General features: G+C 42.4%; 1 protein-coding gene across 1 annotated transcript in view; it reads right to left on the minus strand.

Moving 5' to 3' along the window:
- The window catches only part of LOC140464927 (sodium/hydrogen exchanger 3-like), a 130,490-nt gene that overhangs the window by 16,138 nt on the left and 101,304 nt on the right, over positions 1–13,048 (minus strand). The window contains exons 11-15 of the mRNA XM_072560564.1: positions 12,421–12,527; positions 11,718–11,847; positions 6,640–6,813; positions 3,906–3,972; positions 2,401–2,466 (exon numbers count right to left, since the gene is read on the minus strand). Coding sequence (XP_072416665.1) covers positions 2,401–2,466; positions 3,906–3,972; positions 6,640–6,813; positions 11,718–11,847; positions 12,421–12,527 — 544 coding nt within the window. The remainder of the gene's footprint in view (positions 1–2,400; positions 2,467–3,905; positions 3,973–6,639; positions 6,814–11,717; positions 11,848–12,420; positions 12,528–13,048) is intronic.

The following is a 13,048-nucleotide window of genomic DNA, read 5'->3' on the forward strand; positions in this document are numbered from 1 at the left end:
GTGGCTACACAGTGTCATCATAATGAAAGGACAGCACTTGACATCAGCTACATAGAGAACAGCTAAGGAGCAGGACAAAGAACAGGAGAAAGTAGAATTGCATAGGCAACTTCGACAGTAACGTTGCACCTGGGTCATCCATGAAGAATTCATCTGGCTGAAGTACAAGCACCCACAATTCCCCATTTACCAAAAGTTCTACTCCTCGCCTATCATTGAACATCGCAGCATCTGCTTGCCCCACAGAAGATTGTAGCTACCACAAAAATCAAGGTTCCAAACCAAAATCATGCTACATTGCAAGCAAATGTCAGTTGTAATCCTTATTCCTTTCCTTAATGCTCATTTTGCATGAGTCCTTGCCTATCCTTGTGTTTGTACACAGTAGGAGCTGCAGTATGTGTGGGGAAAGCTGCTAACGTTCAGGGGCGGACACTGCAGATGGGCTTGCAGAATGATCTCAGACAGCTCTGGGCCTCGAAGGCTGGAGCTCAGTTTGTACCATCTCAGCAAGGGCATCGACAATGATGAATGGCTGGCTGACAGCTAGCAATGAAAGCACTGGTGAAGTGGCAGAAGTCTCCCCACAGTTCCACGGAGTCACTGCAAAGCCCCTGTGGCAGCACCTCAGCAATCCAAGCAATCTGGAGGAAAACCTGTTGCTGGACTGCTGTAAGAGGCTGTTGGCTCCTGTACACTGTAATGCACAGTTCACAATGGTAGCAAATGGAGCTGGCATGACAGCAGTCTGAGCCTCCACTGCAGCTATTGGGAAGAACATGCTCCAAGCTGTGCACAATACCCTCTGCCAAGTTAGTTCTGGGCATTTGTGGGATGATGGAATTGTCTTATGGGGAAATGTTGAGCCAGTTGGGACTATATACATTACATTTTAGAATTATGAGAGGTGACCTTAATGAAACACATAGATTATAAAGATATCTTACCAGGGTTGCTGCTGACAGGATGATTCCCTTCATGGGAGAGTCAAGAACTAATGGGGAAACTTTCAAAATAAGGGTAATCTCCCATTTAAGATGGAGATGAGGTGCAAGTCCTTCTCACAGAGGGTGATTAGTTTTGGGAATTCTCTTTGCCAGCAGTTAATGGGGGTTGGGTTATTGAATACATTCAAGGCAGAGATAGACAAAGGAGTCAAGGGTTATCTAGTGGCAAGTAAGGAAGTAGAGTTAAGCCTGTGATCTTACTGATTGGAAGAGCAGGGTGATGGCCAAATGAGCTACTCCTGCTCCTATTTCTTATGTACTTCATGTTCCTTGAGGTTGATGGCAGGCTTACTGCCAAATTCCCCAATGTTGCAAGCATTTTGTTGGGAACACCTATCTGCGATCTGCCTTTTGATGGTGGTCCTATGTACCCTTGGCAGCAAAACAAGCACATGTGACCACCTTCTCTGTGAGCTGCCACTGTCATTATTCTTGCACATATCCCACCTTTAATCCATTTGTAACCAATTCATCATGATGTGTCAGCCCTCTCTCCTCTAAGGAAGAATCTATCTTCTAAAATATGCACACAGCCAGCATCTGAACCAGTGCCTGTCACTATGAAGTCAAATTGCATTAAAGCCAAATACTGAAAGTGCCGGAAATCTGCAATTAAAACTGAAAATGCAGGAGATGTTCAACAGATCTGGTAGCATCTGAGAGAGAGAGAGAGAGAGAGAGAGACAGAAACAGATTTTACATTTCAGGTCAATAAGCTTGTATCAGACCTGTAAAGTCAGTCTGGATTATCTCAGCACAGAGTGAATCCCAACAGTATCAGTCTTCCGAGACAATAAAGAGGTTCTTGCTAAGCTCAACATCCAAATAAAGATGGTGGGTCAGCTCTCCACCTTGCAGTCACAAAACAGCAATTCAACAGCCTGCTGGCTACTGCTGATGCTGACAGGAAAACTCGATGGAAGGCTTAAAAGCAAACATGTTTCTGCTTTACCGTTAGGTGGTGAGAATAGCCTTTGTGACTAGAAGGTCACTCTTAGCACCAATAAGGCTCGAGGTATGATGGTCCCCAGTTCTCCTTCCCACCCAGCCATGGAAAATCCCTGCTTCCACACAACTGATGGTTATCCCTTGAAGCATAGGAGGGAGAAGGCCAGTTTGACACCAGTATTCCAGGATGCTCCCACTCAGTTGGGCCCTTTAGCCCACTTCCAGTTGGCATGTGACCAGGCTGCTATCTTCCCACACTGATAAAGTAGCCTGGCATCAACAAAGTTTGCAGAATCCTGGCACTCGGGCACCCTTGAATTTTATCACCCCTGTGCCTGCCAGCCAGGGGTTGATAAAATCATGTCCATTAACACAGTCTCTCTCCCTCACAGATCACCAGGTCCACTGAAAATTCCCAGCATTCTCTGTTTTTATTTGAAATCACCTGATTTCTCATTACTCTCTCCTTGGTTTTCCTGTATGAGCTGGCCAGGTTGCACATCTTGAGTATCTGAAAGGGAAAAAGAGCCACAGATGGATTCTGGCACATGGGAAGGCAAAGGTAAAATGGTGCTCACACTGAAAGGATGGTATAACGAGGGAGATTTGAGAAAGAGGAGTTGGCACGAGGATACCATTATCATCAACGATGCAGCCCTTCCATTGGTCTTGGCTTCAGCTATAACTATCCAAAAACAACCAACATTATTTGTCACATGAGGGTTAGGACACAGAGGCACAGTTGTTCCCCAGCAGGTTGGCCAGATATGGCATTCACTGGCTTTGATTATTCACGTAAGGTCATTGAACTTTTTGAATCACTGCATCCGGCTCTTGGGGCTTGGTTGTTGCATTAAGCAACTCACTCCTGTGGTCTTCTACCATGCATCTGCCCTCCCATCTGCTGTTACACGGTATCCCTCTTCCACCAAGACATCCAGTTTGGTCTCTAAAACCTTGGAGCTCAATCTCTCCCCTGGCTGCAGGGGATTCTTCTTTTGCACAACCGCAGCATCTGTTCAAACAACGACGCATCTCCCTCTTAAGCAGTCCATGCCAGCTTTAAGCTGTACTAACCACTCACAATATTGCCTCCGACAGAGAATGGAGCCGGAAAACAGTGTAGTTGATGCTGGCTGAATATAGAGATCAGGCAGATGTGTTACCCACATTGAAACCAACAGATGCAGGCTAAATGTGTTTTTGGGGGTCATCCGATTTAGTTACACTATGTAGGCAGAAGTGGCATTGTGATTCTTCAAAGTTAGGGCTGAGGGTCAAAAATAAACAGAAGAAGTGAAGTTAGTCATCCCTGTGCTATCTTGTTTACTGTCTACAGTCACTAGGGAGCACTGGGAAAAACCACAAAGTGGCTTAGGCTACTTCATAAAGAGAGGGGTAAAAAAGACATCTCTGGGGAAAAAAAAGGATCTCTTGGCAAATTTGGTCAGAAATAAATTTGAACAGGTCCATGTCATCCTTAGATTACAAACCTGTAAGTTCTTTGAGTGTTTAATTAGTGAGTAGCGTTGCTGAATTAGACAGAAATATTTTGGGTTTGAGGCCATATGTTCAACCTCCAGCCAACAGTATGGACGTTATAATGAATTCTAGAATTGGAAAGTTTGGGAAATAAGCAAGTTTCTTTCTCCTGATTATTTTCAGCAATCCCCATATCCAGCGGTATTGGAGTGTCAGAACCATTGTTTCCAATGGCAAGTGACTTCCCGGCATATTACTGAGCCCAAGTTTAACTCTGCATGAGTAGGTGTGCTTTGAATGGATTCACATCAGTTTCAATCCAATATCTGAGATCGCTCATGACGAGTTACTTGGTTGAAATTGTGAAGGTGGCCAGGCATCAGTGGATTGAGTCAGCATCCGAGAGGTTGGGAAGGGAGGTAGTAAAAAGGTAAAATCAGTAAGGAAAAAAAACATGCTGAGGAGTACCTTTATCAGCGTGTAAAGCAAGGGACTGCGTCGGGAGGTTTCTATTCGGCACTGCATCACTGTGTTTCTGAAACAAAATTCGGACATGTTTAACTACAACAACTTGCATTTACATAGCACCTTTAACGTGATTAAACAAGCTTTTTCACAGGTGTTTGAAAAAATGCATGACCCAAGCCACGTAAGGAGATATTAGTTAGATGAACAAAAGCTTGCCCGGTGGGTTTTAGTGTCTTGAAAAGGAGGAGAGCGAGGTAGAAAGATGGAGATGTGTAAGGAGGGAATTCCAGAGCTTGGGACCTTGGCAACTGAAAGAATAGCCACCAATGGGGCAACAGTTACAACTTGGAATGCATAAGAGGTCAGAATGAGAGCTTGGAGACTTTAGCTGATTATGGAGTTGGAAGAGGTTGCAACGATACAGGTGAAGCAGGTCACTGGAGTAATTTGAAAACACAGAAGAGAATTTTAATTTCAAGATGCTGCAGGCCTGAGAGCCATTGGAAGTCAATGAGCATGGGGGTGAAACATGAAGGTGACTTGCTGCCAGTTAAGACATGACCAGCAATGTTTTAGCCACAGAATATACAGAAGGTACAATTTGGGTTGTAATCAATTAGGACTGCACTGTGAAATTATAGTCCAGAGGTAACAAAGGTCAACGAACTGAGGTGTGGAAATTGAGTGACAAATTATGGCTTAAATATGACACCAAGATATGGATGTTAAAGGGGCATTAGCTTTGCAATTCAATTTTGTTTTCGCTGATTTGCAAAAGCAATCTTGGCAAATGCAGTATAAATCATAACCAAAGTTATAACTTAAATGCAAAAGATGATCTTTATTCCCTGCTTTTATAAAACTGTGCATAGAGTACATTAATGGATACAGGACATTGGTTAGGCCACTTTTGGAATACTGCATTCAATTCTGGTCTCCCTGCTATAGGAAGGATGTTGTGAAACTTGAAAAGTTTCAGAAAAGATTTTCAAGGATGTTGCCAGGGTTGGAGGATTTGAGCTATAGGGAGAGGCTGTTTTCCCTCATGCTTTGGAGGCTGAGGAGTGACCTTATAGAAATTTATAACATCATGAGGGGCTTGGATAGGGTGAATAGACAAGGGTATGAGAGTCCAAAACTGGAGGGCATAAGCATAAGATGAGAGGAGAAAGATTTAAAAGGGACCTAAAAGGCAATTTTTTCATGTAGAGGGTGGTGCATGTATGGAATGAACTGCCAGAGGAAATGGTGGAGTCTGGTGCAATTACAACATTTAAAAGCATCTGGATGTAAGAATAGGAAGGGTTTAGAGGGATCTGGGCCAAGTGCTGGTAAATGGAACTAGCTTAATTTAGAATAGCTGGTCAGCATGGACAAGTTGGACTAAAGGGTCTGTTTCCATGCTGTACAACTCTATGACTCCATGGCTCTATATAAATGTAACACTGAGAAAATGTGCCTTCTTTAAAAAAGACAGTCTTTATTATAGTGATACAAACATTTCCCACCAGACATCAACATTTCTGAACCTATTCTGAACTGGGAACCATTCAACTATTACAGGAAGTGGAAAAGAAGACCAAAAGGAGATGGTGTACAGTAAAAATGATCCAAGATGCCTCTTGACATCGAACCAAAAGGAGATTTGAGGCCAAAAGCAGTATGTCTGGTCAAAAGCAGAGCTAGGAACAGGAATCACAGACCTCACCCACACCACCTCCTCCCCACCCCCACTCTCCAGCCCGACACTGGAACGATCCCTGGCCTCTCCCCCAAACCAAGCTCAGAGGCACCACAATGTCATTCCCAACCAGAGCACACTGGTCCCCAGCTCCCTCACACACACATCACCCCACCCCGACCCCTTGACACCAGTCCTGAGACTCTGTTTATGGAATTCCGGAATTTAGGACCGAGTCAGTTGCCTCCCGTGCAGAGATTTAGATCAAAAGTCCTCAAAAGGTCAGAATTAAAGCAGCACAGAGATCTCAGTGTTATGGGCATGGAGACAGCCCACAGAGATAATGAGGGCTGAGTTCATTTGAGGGATGTGAAAATAAAGACAAGAATATTTTAAATGAGGCATTGCTCAGCTTGAAGCCAATGAAGGTCAGTCAGCAGATGGGTAACAACTGAACAGAACTTGTAAAGATATGGTGAAATGTTTTGGAGGAGTTTAATTTTATGGAGTTGAGAAATAGGAGGTTGGCCAGGAATGTGTCAGGAATTGAAATAACAGGGTCATGAATAAGGATTTCAATCACAGATGTACTGAGGCAGGGTTTGAACCAGTAAATGTTGCAGAGATGAAAGTAGGCTGTTTTAGTTGTAATGTGATATCAGAAGCACATCTCGGGATCAAAGATAACACTGAGAGTGGAACACAGTCAGATCTGGCTCAAACCAGCAAGACTGAGGAATGGAATCAGTGACTTGGGAGTGTAATGCTCTGAATATGGCAGGAGCTGACATTAATGGCTTTGCTCATCCAATTTCAGCATTTATTCAATTACCATTTGAAAGTAACTTTTCAATCGTCTTTCATTCCCCATTCAGGCCGTGTTTTGCAGATCATTGCAACTTTACAAAAACGTCAGTGTCCCTCCTTCCCTCCATAGATTTGAAAGGAAGATGGCCCAACTTTAAAGTGGAATTCACAAAGAGCAAAGCAGCTACGTAAAAACAAACTTTTCTTCTCATTAAAAATAAGAAGGTCACAATTAATTCAGCTTACCTTTTTAGCTCCTTTCTCTTTCTTGGTGTTTTTAAATGCGATGTTGTGGTTGGCTCCGAGCTTGCTGGATTTCAAATTTTCCAGTCTCTTTTTCATGGTTTGCTGAAAAATCTCTTTATCTTGTTTCACGCCCTCATTATGTACCAGCTTATGGCGGCTGTAATTGAGCTTGTACTTTAAAAAGAAAGCAATGAGCTAGTGACTATAGTGAGGGAGCTGGTTACTAGAATAGTAATCCAGAGACCTGGACTAATGGTCTGGAGAGAGGAGCTCAAATCACACCACTGCAGATGGGGGGCATTGAATTCGTAAATCTGGCATAATTTAGCAGAAGGAGGAAATCTGCATTGACCCAGGCATTGGAAATGACAAAGTTGCCAACTACCCAGTTAACCCTTCAGTGTCAACCTTGCAAAGTCATCCTCAGTAATGGTGGGGAGTTGGGAGAGCTGTCTCACAGACTGGTCAAAAAAAATAGAGCCTGGCATTGTCATATTCAGGAAGTACTTGTTCAATGTTGAGACTCCTCTATTCCTGTACATGCCCGGCCTCAGTGGTGGAATCACTGTGGTATACAGTCAGGCAGTGTTGCGTTTAAAGACCTCAATAGTGACTCCAGCTCCTTTGGAGTCTCATGCTATCAGGTAAAACATGAACAAAGGGACCTGTTACTAATTACTATGATCACTCCATTCAACACTGACCGCGATCCCCCACCTCTGCACCTCCTCCTTCCTCAGCTAATCAATCAGTACTCCTCTATATTAACCATCAGGAAGGAAGTATTAAGGCAAGTATCTTGGATATGCGTAAGTCTATCCCCAAGAGCACAACCGTTGTCTGAAATTGTCATTGAGTCCTGAAGGGCACATCTGCTTGAGTGGACTTGGTGAGCAGGTGGAAAGAGAATTAATAATTACTTGACTCCATTCTCACCAATCCACCTCTTGCACAAGCAACTTCCCCTCATGGTATTGGTGGGAGTGTGTTGAGAAGGATTGTTTAGATGTCAAAATTGCAACTTCATACTGATGGCACACTCTGTGTTGTGTGGTATTATCACTGTGATCAATGGGAGAAATTCAGAACAGGCTCAGCAGATGAAAGTTGGTCATCCATGAGGCATTTTTGGACAGTAGCAGCAGAAATGTATTCAAACATAGTTAGTAAACTCAGGGGGAGCTGATGGCCTAGTGGCTTTATCATTGGACTGTCAATCCAGAGACCCAAAGAATGTACTGGGGACCTGACTTTGAATCCCACCATGGCAGATGGTGAAATTTGACTTCAATCATAAAATTAATGAATTCATGACCATGAGTTGATTGTCAGAAAAACCCATCTGGTTCTCTAATGTCCTTCAGGCAAGAAACTGCCAACCGTATTTGTTCTGGTCTACATGTGACTTCAGCAATGTGGTTGACTCTTAACTGTTCTTTTGGCTATAAGTGCTGGCTTATCCAGCAATGCCCTCATTCTGGGAATAAATTAAAAACAAAAGTCTAGCACATCTCTCACTACCATCAACAACAGGGTTAAAAATCACACAATCCCACCAGGTTATAGTCCAACAGGTTTATTTGGAAACACTAGCTTTTGGGGCGCTGCTCCTTCATCCACCTGATGAAGAGGCAACACTTTGAAAGCTAGTGCTTCCAAATAAACCTGTTGGACTATAATCTGGTGTTGTGTGATTTTTAACATTGTCCACCCTAGTCTAACACTGGCACCTCCAAATCAACAACAAGGCAAGAGATTAATCCTGAGTCACTGAATGTAGGACTACATAACACAAGCAGCACCAGATATACATAAAATGAGATTCCAACCAGTTGAAGCTACAACATAGGCTACATGCATTTTAGAAAAATGCTGTAGACAGAGCCATGTGATCCCACAACTAATGGATTTGATCAATGTTCTGCAGTCGTGCTACATCCACTCATGAATGGACAATCAAGTGAACTGGACAAAGTGGCTGCACTAGGATAAATGATGGGAGAGCCCAGCCCATGAATGCAAAAGAGTCTGAAAGCTGAAACATTTGCAACAATCTTCAGCCAGAAATACCAAGTGGTTGATCCATTTTAACTTCGCTGGAGGTTCTTAGCATCACAGATGTCGGTCTTCAGCTAATTGGATTCATTCCATGTGTTATCAAGAAATGGCTGAAAGCACTGTATACAGCAAAAACTATGCTTCATGACAACATCCTGGCTCTCATACTGAAGATTTGTCCTCCAGAACTAGCTATGTCCTCAGCCAAGATGTTCCCAGTACAATGAGAAACTGTCATCTACTTGACAGTGTTGAAAATTCTCCAGGTATTCAGTCCAAAAGAAAATTAGGAAAAATCCAAACCACTTTATCACTGTTCTATTTGCTTGTGTGTCTGGAATCAAAGTGATAGAAGGTTTCATTGACACTATTATAAAACAGTACTTAACAACAAACTGCTTCACAACATAATTTGTGTTCTGCAGATCCACTCAGTTCCTGATCTCACTACAACCTTTGTCCAAACATGGACTAAACAGCTGATTTGCAGAAATCTGATGAGAGTGATTAACCTCAACATCAAGATAGCCTTAAAACAAATGTGGTGTCAAGCAGTCTGAGCAAAACAGAATCAGGGAGAACTCTTTGCTGGTTGAAGTCATGTTGAGCACAAAAGGAAGATGGCTTTGATTGTTGGAAATCAATCATTTCAGGCCTGTGTCCAACTCAAACTAACTGCCTTTAGCTACTTCATCAACGATCTTCCCTCCAAGATGAGTTCAGAGGATTGATTTTATAGTGTTCAGCAACACTTCAGATACTAAAGGAGTATGTACCTGCATTCAGCAAGAAGAACATTTAGCCTTGGATAGCTAAATGGAAAGTAACACCTATGTCTCACAAGTGTCAGCATTTCCAACAAGCAAGCACTTAATTATTTCCCCTTGTTGTTCAATAACATTGTCATCACTGAATGCCTCACCAACAACTTCCTGCATCTTAGCAATGACCAGCAATTTACTGAACTAGCCAAATAAATGGAATGACTAAAAGAGCATGCCAGAGGGTGGGAATTCTACAGAAACTAACCGATTTCCAATCTGCCAAAACCTTGTCCACGATCTCCAAGGAAAAATAAAAACTGTGATAGAATTGTTCTCCACTGGATATGTTCAGTTCCAACAACGTTCAAGAAGCTAAACATTATGCAGGTCAAATTAAACTACTTGACTGGTACCTCATCCACCATTTGAAATTTCTCTCCTCCAATGCTGGAGCATGGTGGCATCAAAGTGTACCAACAACAAAATGTACTTCAGCAACTCACCCAGCCTCTTTCAACAACACATTCCAAACCCATGACCTCTACCACTATTGAGATCAAAAGCATGGGAACATCTCCCAAGCTCTCCACCAAACCTTGAAAATATATCCCTACATCAGAAGAGTCTTCTGACAAGTGACTGGACTCAAACTGTTAATTCTTTCTCTCCACAGATGCTGCAGGACCTGCTGAGTTTCTCCAGTAGTTTCTGTTTTTGCTTCAGATTTCCAGCATCTTCAATTCTTGGTTTTAACCTAGGCTCCATCCCTGGTCTGGATTGAACCAGAAAACAGTCTTGGTGCTAATTTTGGTGGACAACAAATCTTGGCTGGGATTTGTCCCAGCCCCTTCACATTCAGTCGATTCTAGACATTTGCTCATTGACAAACTGCTCTGAATATTGCTCAGGCCAACTTACCTGCAACAAGCAAATCAGCAACTGCATGCGTGGATGATTGTGTCCAAGGAAGAGAAAGAGTGTGATTTACACTCAGGGTCCAACAAGACTTAGCACAAATATCAAATGATGATATCAGACCACAAAAGAAAGACTGTCTATTTGAACCTTACCTACAGCTAATCTTTCCTTGAACTCACCACTAATCACAGGACCATAATCTTTCCCAAACCATCATGTTCTTTCCTGTGTTAGGTCAGAGAGTTGGGATGGAGTCCATTGGCTTTTTTTATTCCATTCAAGTGAACCAACATAGTCCTCTTCAGCGAGCTGGCATATATAGGCAAATGCAAATTAAATAATTGCAAGGTACTCAAAACTAACACTCAAAATTACAAAATTCACTTACAAAGCATTCAATTTCTTGTTTACTTGTCCCAGCTTTGTCTCTCAGATCTCATGAGTCCATGTCCTCCCTGTTAGTTTGCAGGAGTGCAGAGGGTTCAAGTAATGGAGGAGGAATGTCTTGCTACAATTATGCAGGGCCACGATGAGAACAGAGCAGGATTAGTGTGTACAGTTCGATCTTCTTATCTGAGGAAAGATGTTCTAGCTATGGAAGAGGTGCAAAAGAAAAGTTTGCCAGATTGATTCCTAGGATGGCAGGACTGACAAATGAAGAAAGATTGGTTGGTCCAAGTTCACTGGAGTTTAGAAAAGCTAGAAGGGGGATCCCAAAGGAACTTATAAAGCTCTAAAAGTACTAGGTAGTGTAAATACAGAAACAATGTTTCCAATTTCCAGTGAGTTCAGACTCGGGATCACAGTCTAAGGATATGAGGCAGACCATTTTGGAATGAGATGAAGAGAAATGTTTTCTCCCAGACAGTAGTAAGGCAGTGGAATTCTCTTCCATGGAAAGGGGTTGAGGCCAAAACATTGAATGTTCTCAAGGAGTTAGATATAGTTCTTGGGACTAAAGAGGATTAAAGGAGATGAAGAGAAATAGGTTGCTGAGTTGGATGATTACAATGTTCATGTTGAGTGGTGGATCTGGCTCAAAGGGCTGATTGGCCTTTTGTTGTTCCTATTTTCTTTATTTGTTTTTTTCAAGATCCCTGGCATAACATGGAAACAGACTGATTAAAATTTGTACCGGGATATGAGGAAGTCCTTTGCAAAGCTTTTATTTAGCAACAACTTGCAAGAAATATGGACACCAAATGTGGCACTGTGGTTATATTGTTTGCTTAGGCCTTGGTCAGATCAGTGCAAATGTTTTAAAACAAAATCAGAAAGAAATAGCACAGACAGCGATATCTGCCAAAACCTGTGAACACGCTCTGTAAGCTACCTTACCCGCTTCCTGGGTTTGTACAGAAGTTGTTGCAATGTGTGATGGGTGACTATTTCCTCTTGATCCTTCAGGCTCTTTACTCTATTTTCAAGTGCCTTCATGTCCAGACATACATCACTGGCACTCTCTCGCCTGGGGGAAAAGGAACAAATTTTATCGCAATGCATTTTACAACGTATGATACCAGCCTCAGGCAACTGTCTGTGCAGTGTTTGTACATTCTCCCCATGGGGGTCTGTGTGGGCTTCCTCCGGGTGATCCAATTTCCTCCCACAGTCCAAAGATGCCAGGTGGTTTGGCCCTGGCAAAATTACCCCATAGCATCCAGGGATATGTAGAAAAGGTGGAATAGCGATGGGAAGTGGATAGGGTACATGGATAGGGTAGGGGAATAGAGGCTGTTTGGACAGTCGGTATGGAATCGATGGGCTAAATGGACTGTTTCTATACTGGAAGGATGCTATGATTGTAAGATTAGCCTTGACAGGATTGGTAGCAACATCAGCCCTGGAGTTAAATGATTGTGGGTTCAAGTCCCATTCTAGTGGCTTAAATGTATAATCCAGGCAGTCATTCCCTACACTATACTGCAGGGGAGGGATGAGGTACTACAACAAGGCCCTGGCTGTTCTCACTGTGCTTTGTAAAGAATAACTCTCCTCGAGTGTGACAGATATTTGAACACAATGAGATTCTCTCACTTACAGCACTGCAGAGATGGACGAGTCAATAACAGAATAACGAGGGCCAGTGAAATCGATGTTAACGTCATTGCTGGAATGCATAAACATCAAAGATCCTTGCCGTTCTCCCTAGAAAATTGAAAAGAATCAGGCTAACTGCAAAAGAACTGTTCAATTAACTTCAACCGTAGATAACAAGAGGTGTGAATTATGTAATGGTAATTCACCACATATCCAATAAATTAAAGCAAATCTCAAAGAACTATATATATAGTTGGAGACTTTTGTTACATATTAGTTGAAATATCTGCATGTTCTACAACAGTTTCAGCTCAGTGGTAGTGCCTCACCTGAATAAAAATGTCTTGGGTTCAAAGTGCCATTCCAGATGATTATAGTTTTAATTCTCGTCCTGACCAGAACCGATTAATAGTACAATCAATTATCCTAATACATGCCAAGATATTGTAACAATCCCACACTCAACCAGCAGCTAACCTGCCACAAATATTATACTTAACTGCTTCCACATGCTAGAGTGCAATCACTAACATGTTTTATTTGACAGCAGTACATTTTCTAGTCATGCACTATTTATCCATTTAATTTAAATCAATATGATTTATAATTTTATTGATCGCATAGTATGT

Source organism: Chiloscyllium punctatum, chromosome 41 (genome assembly GCF_047496795.1).
Source record: "Chiloscyllium punctatum isolate Juve2018m chromosome 41, sChiPun1.3, whole genome shotgun sequence".
NCBI classification, from domain to species: domain Eukaryota; kingdom Metazoa; phylum Chordata; class Chondrichthyes; order Orectolobiformes; family Hemiscylliidae; genus Chiloscyllium; species Chiloscyllium punctatum.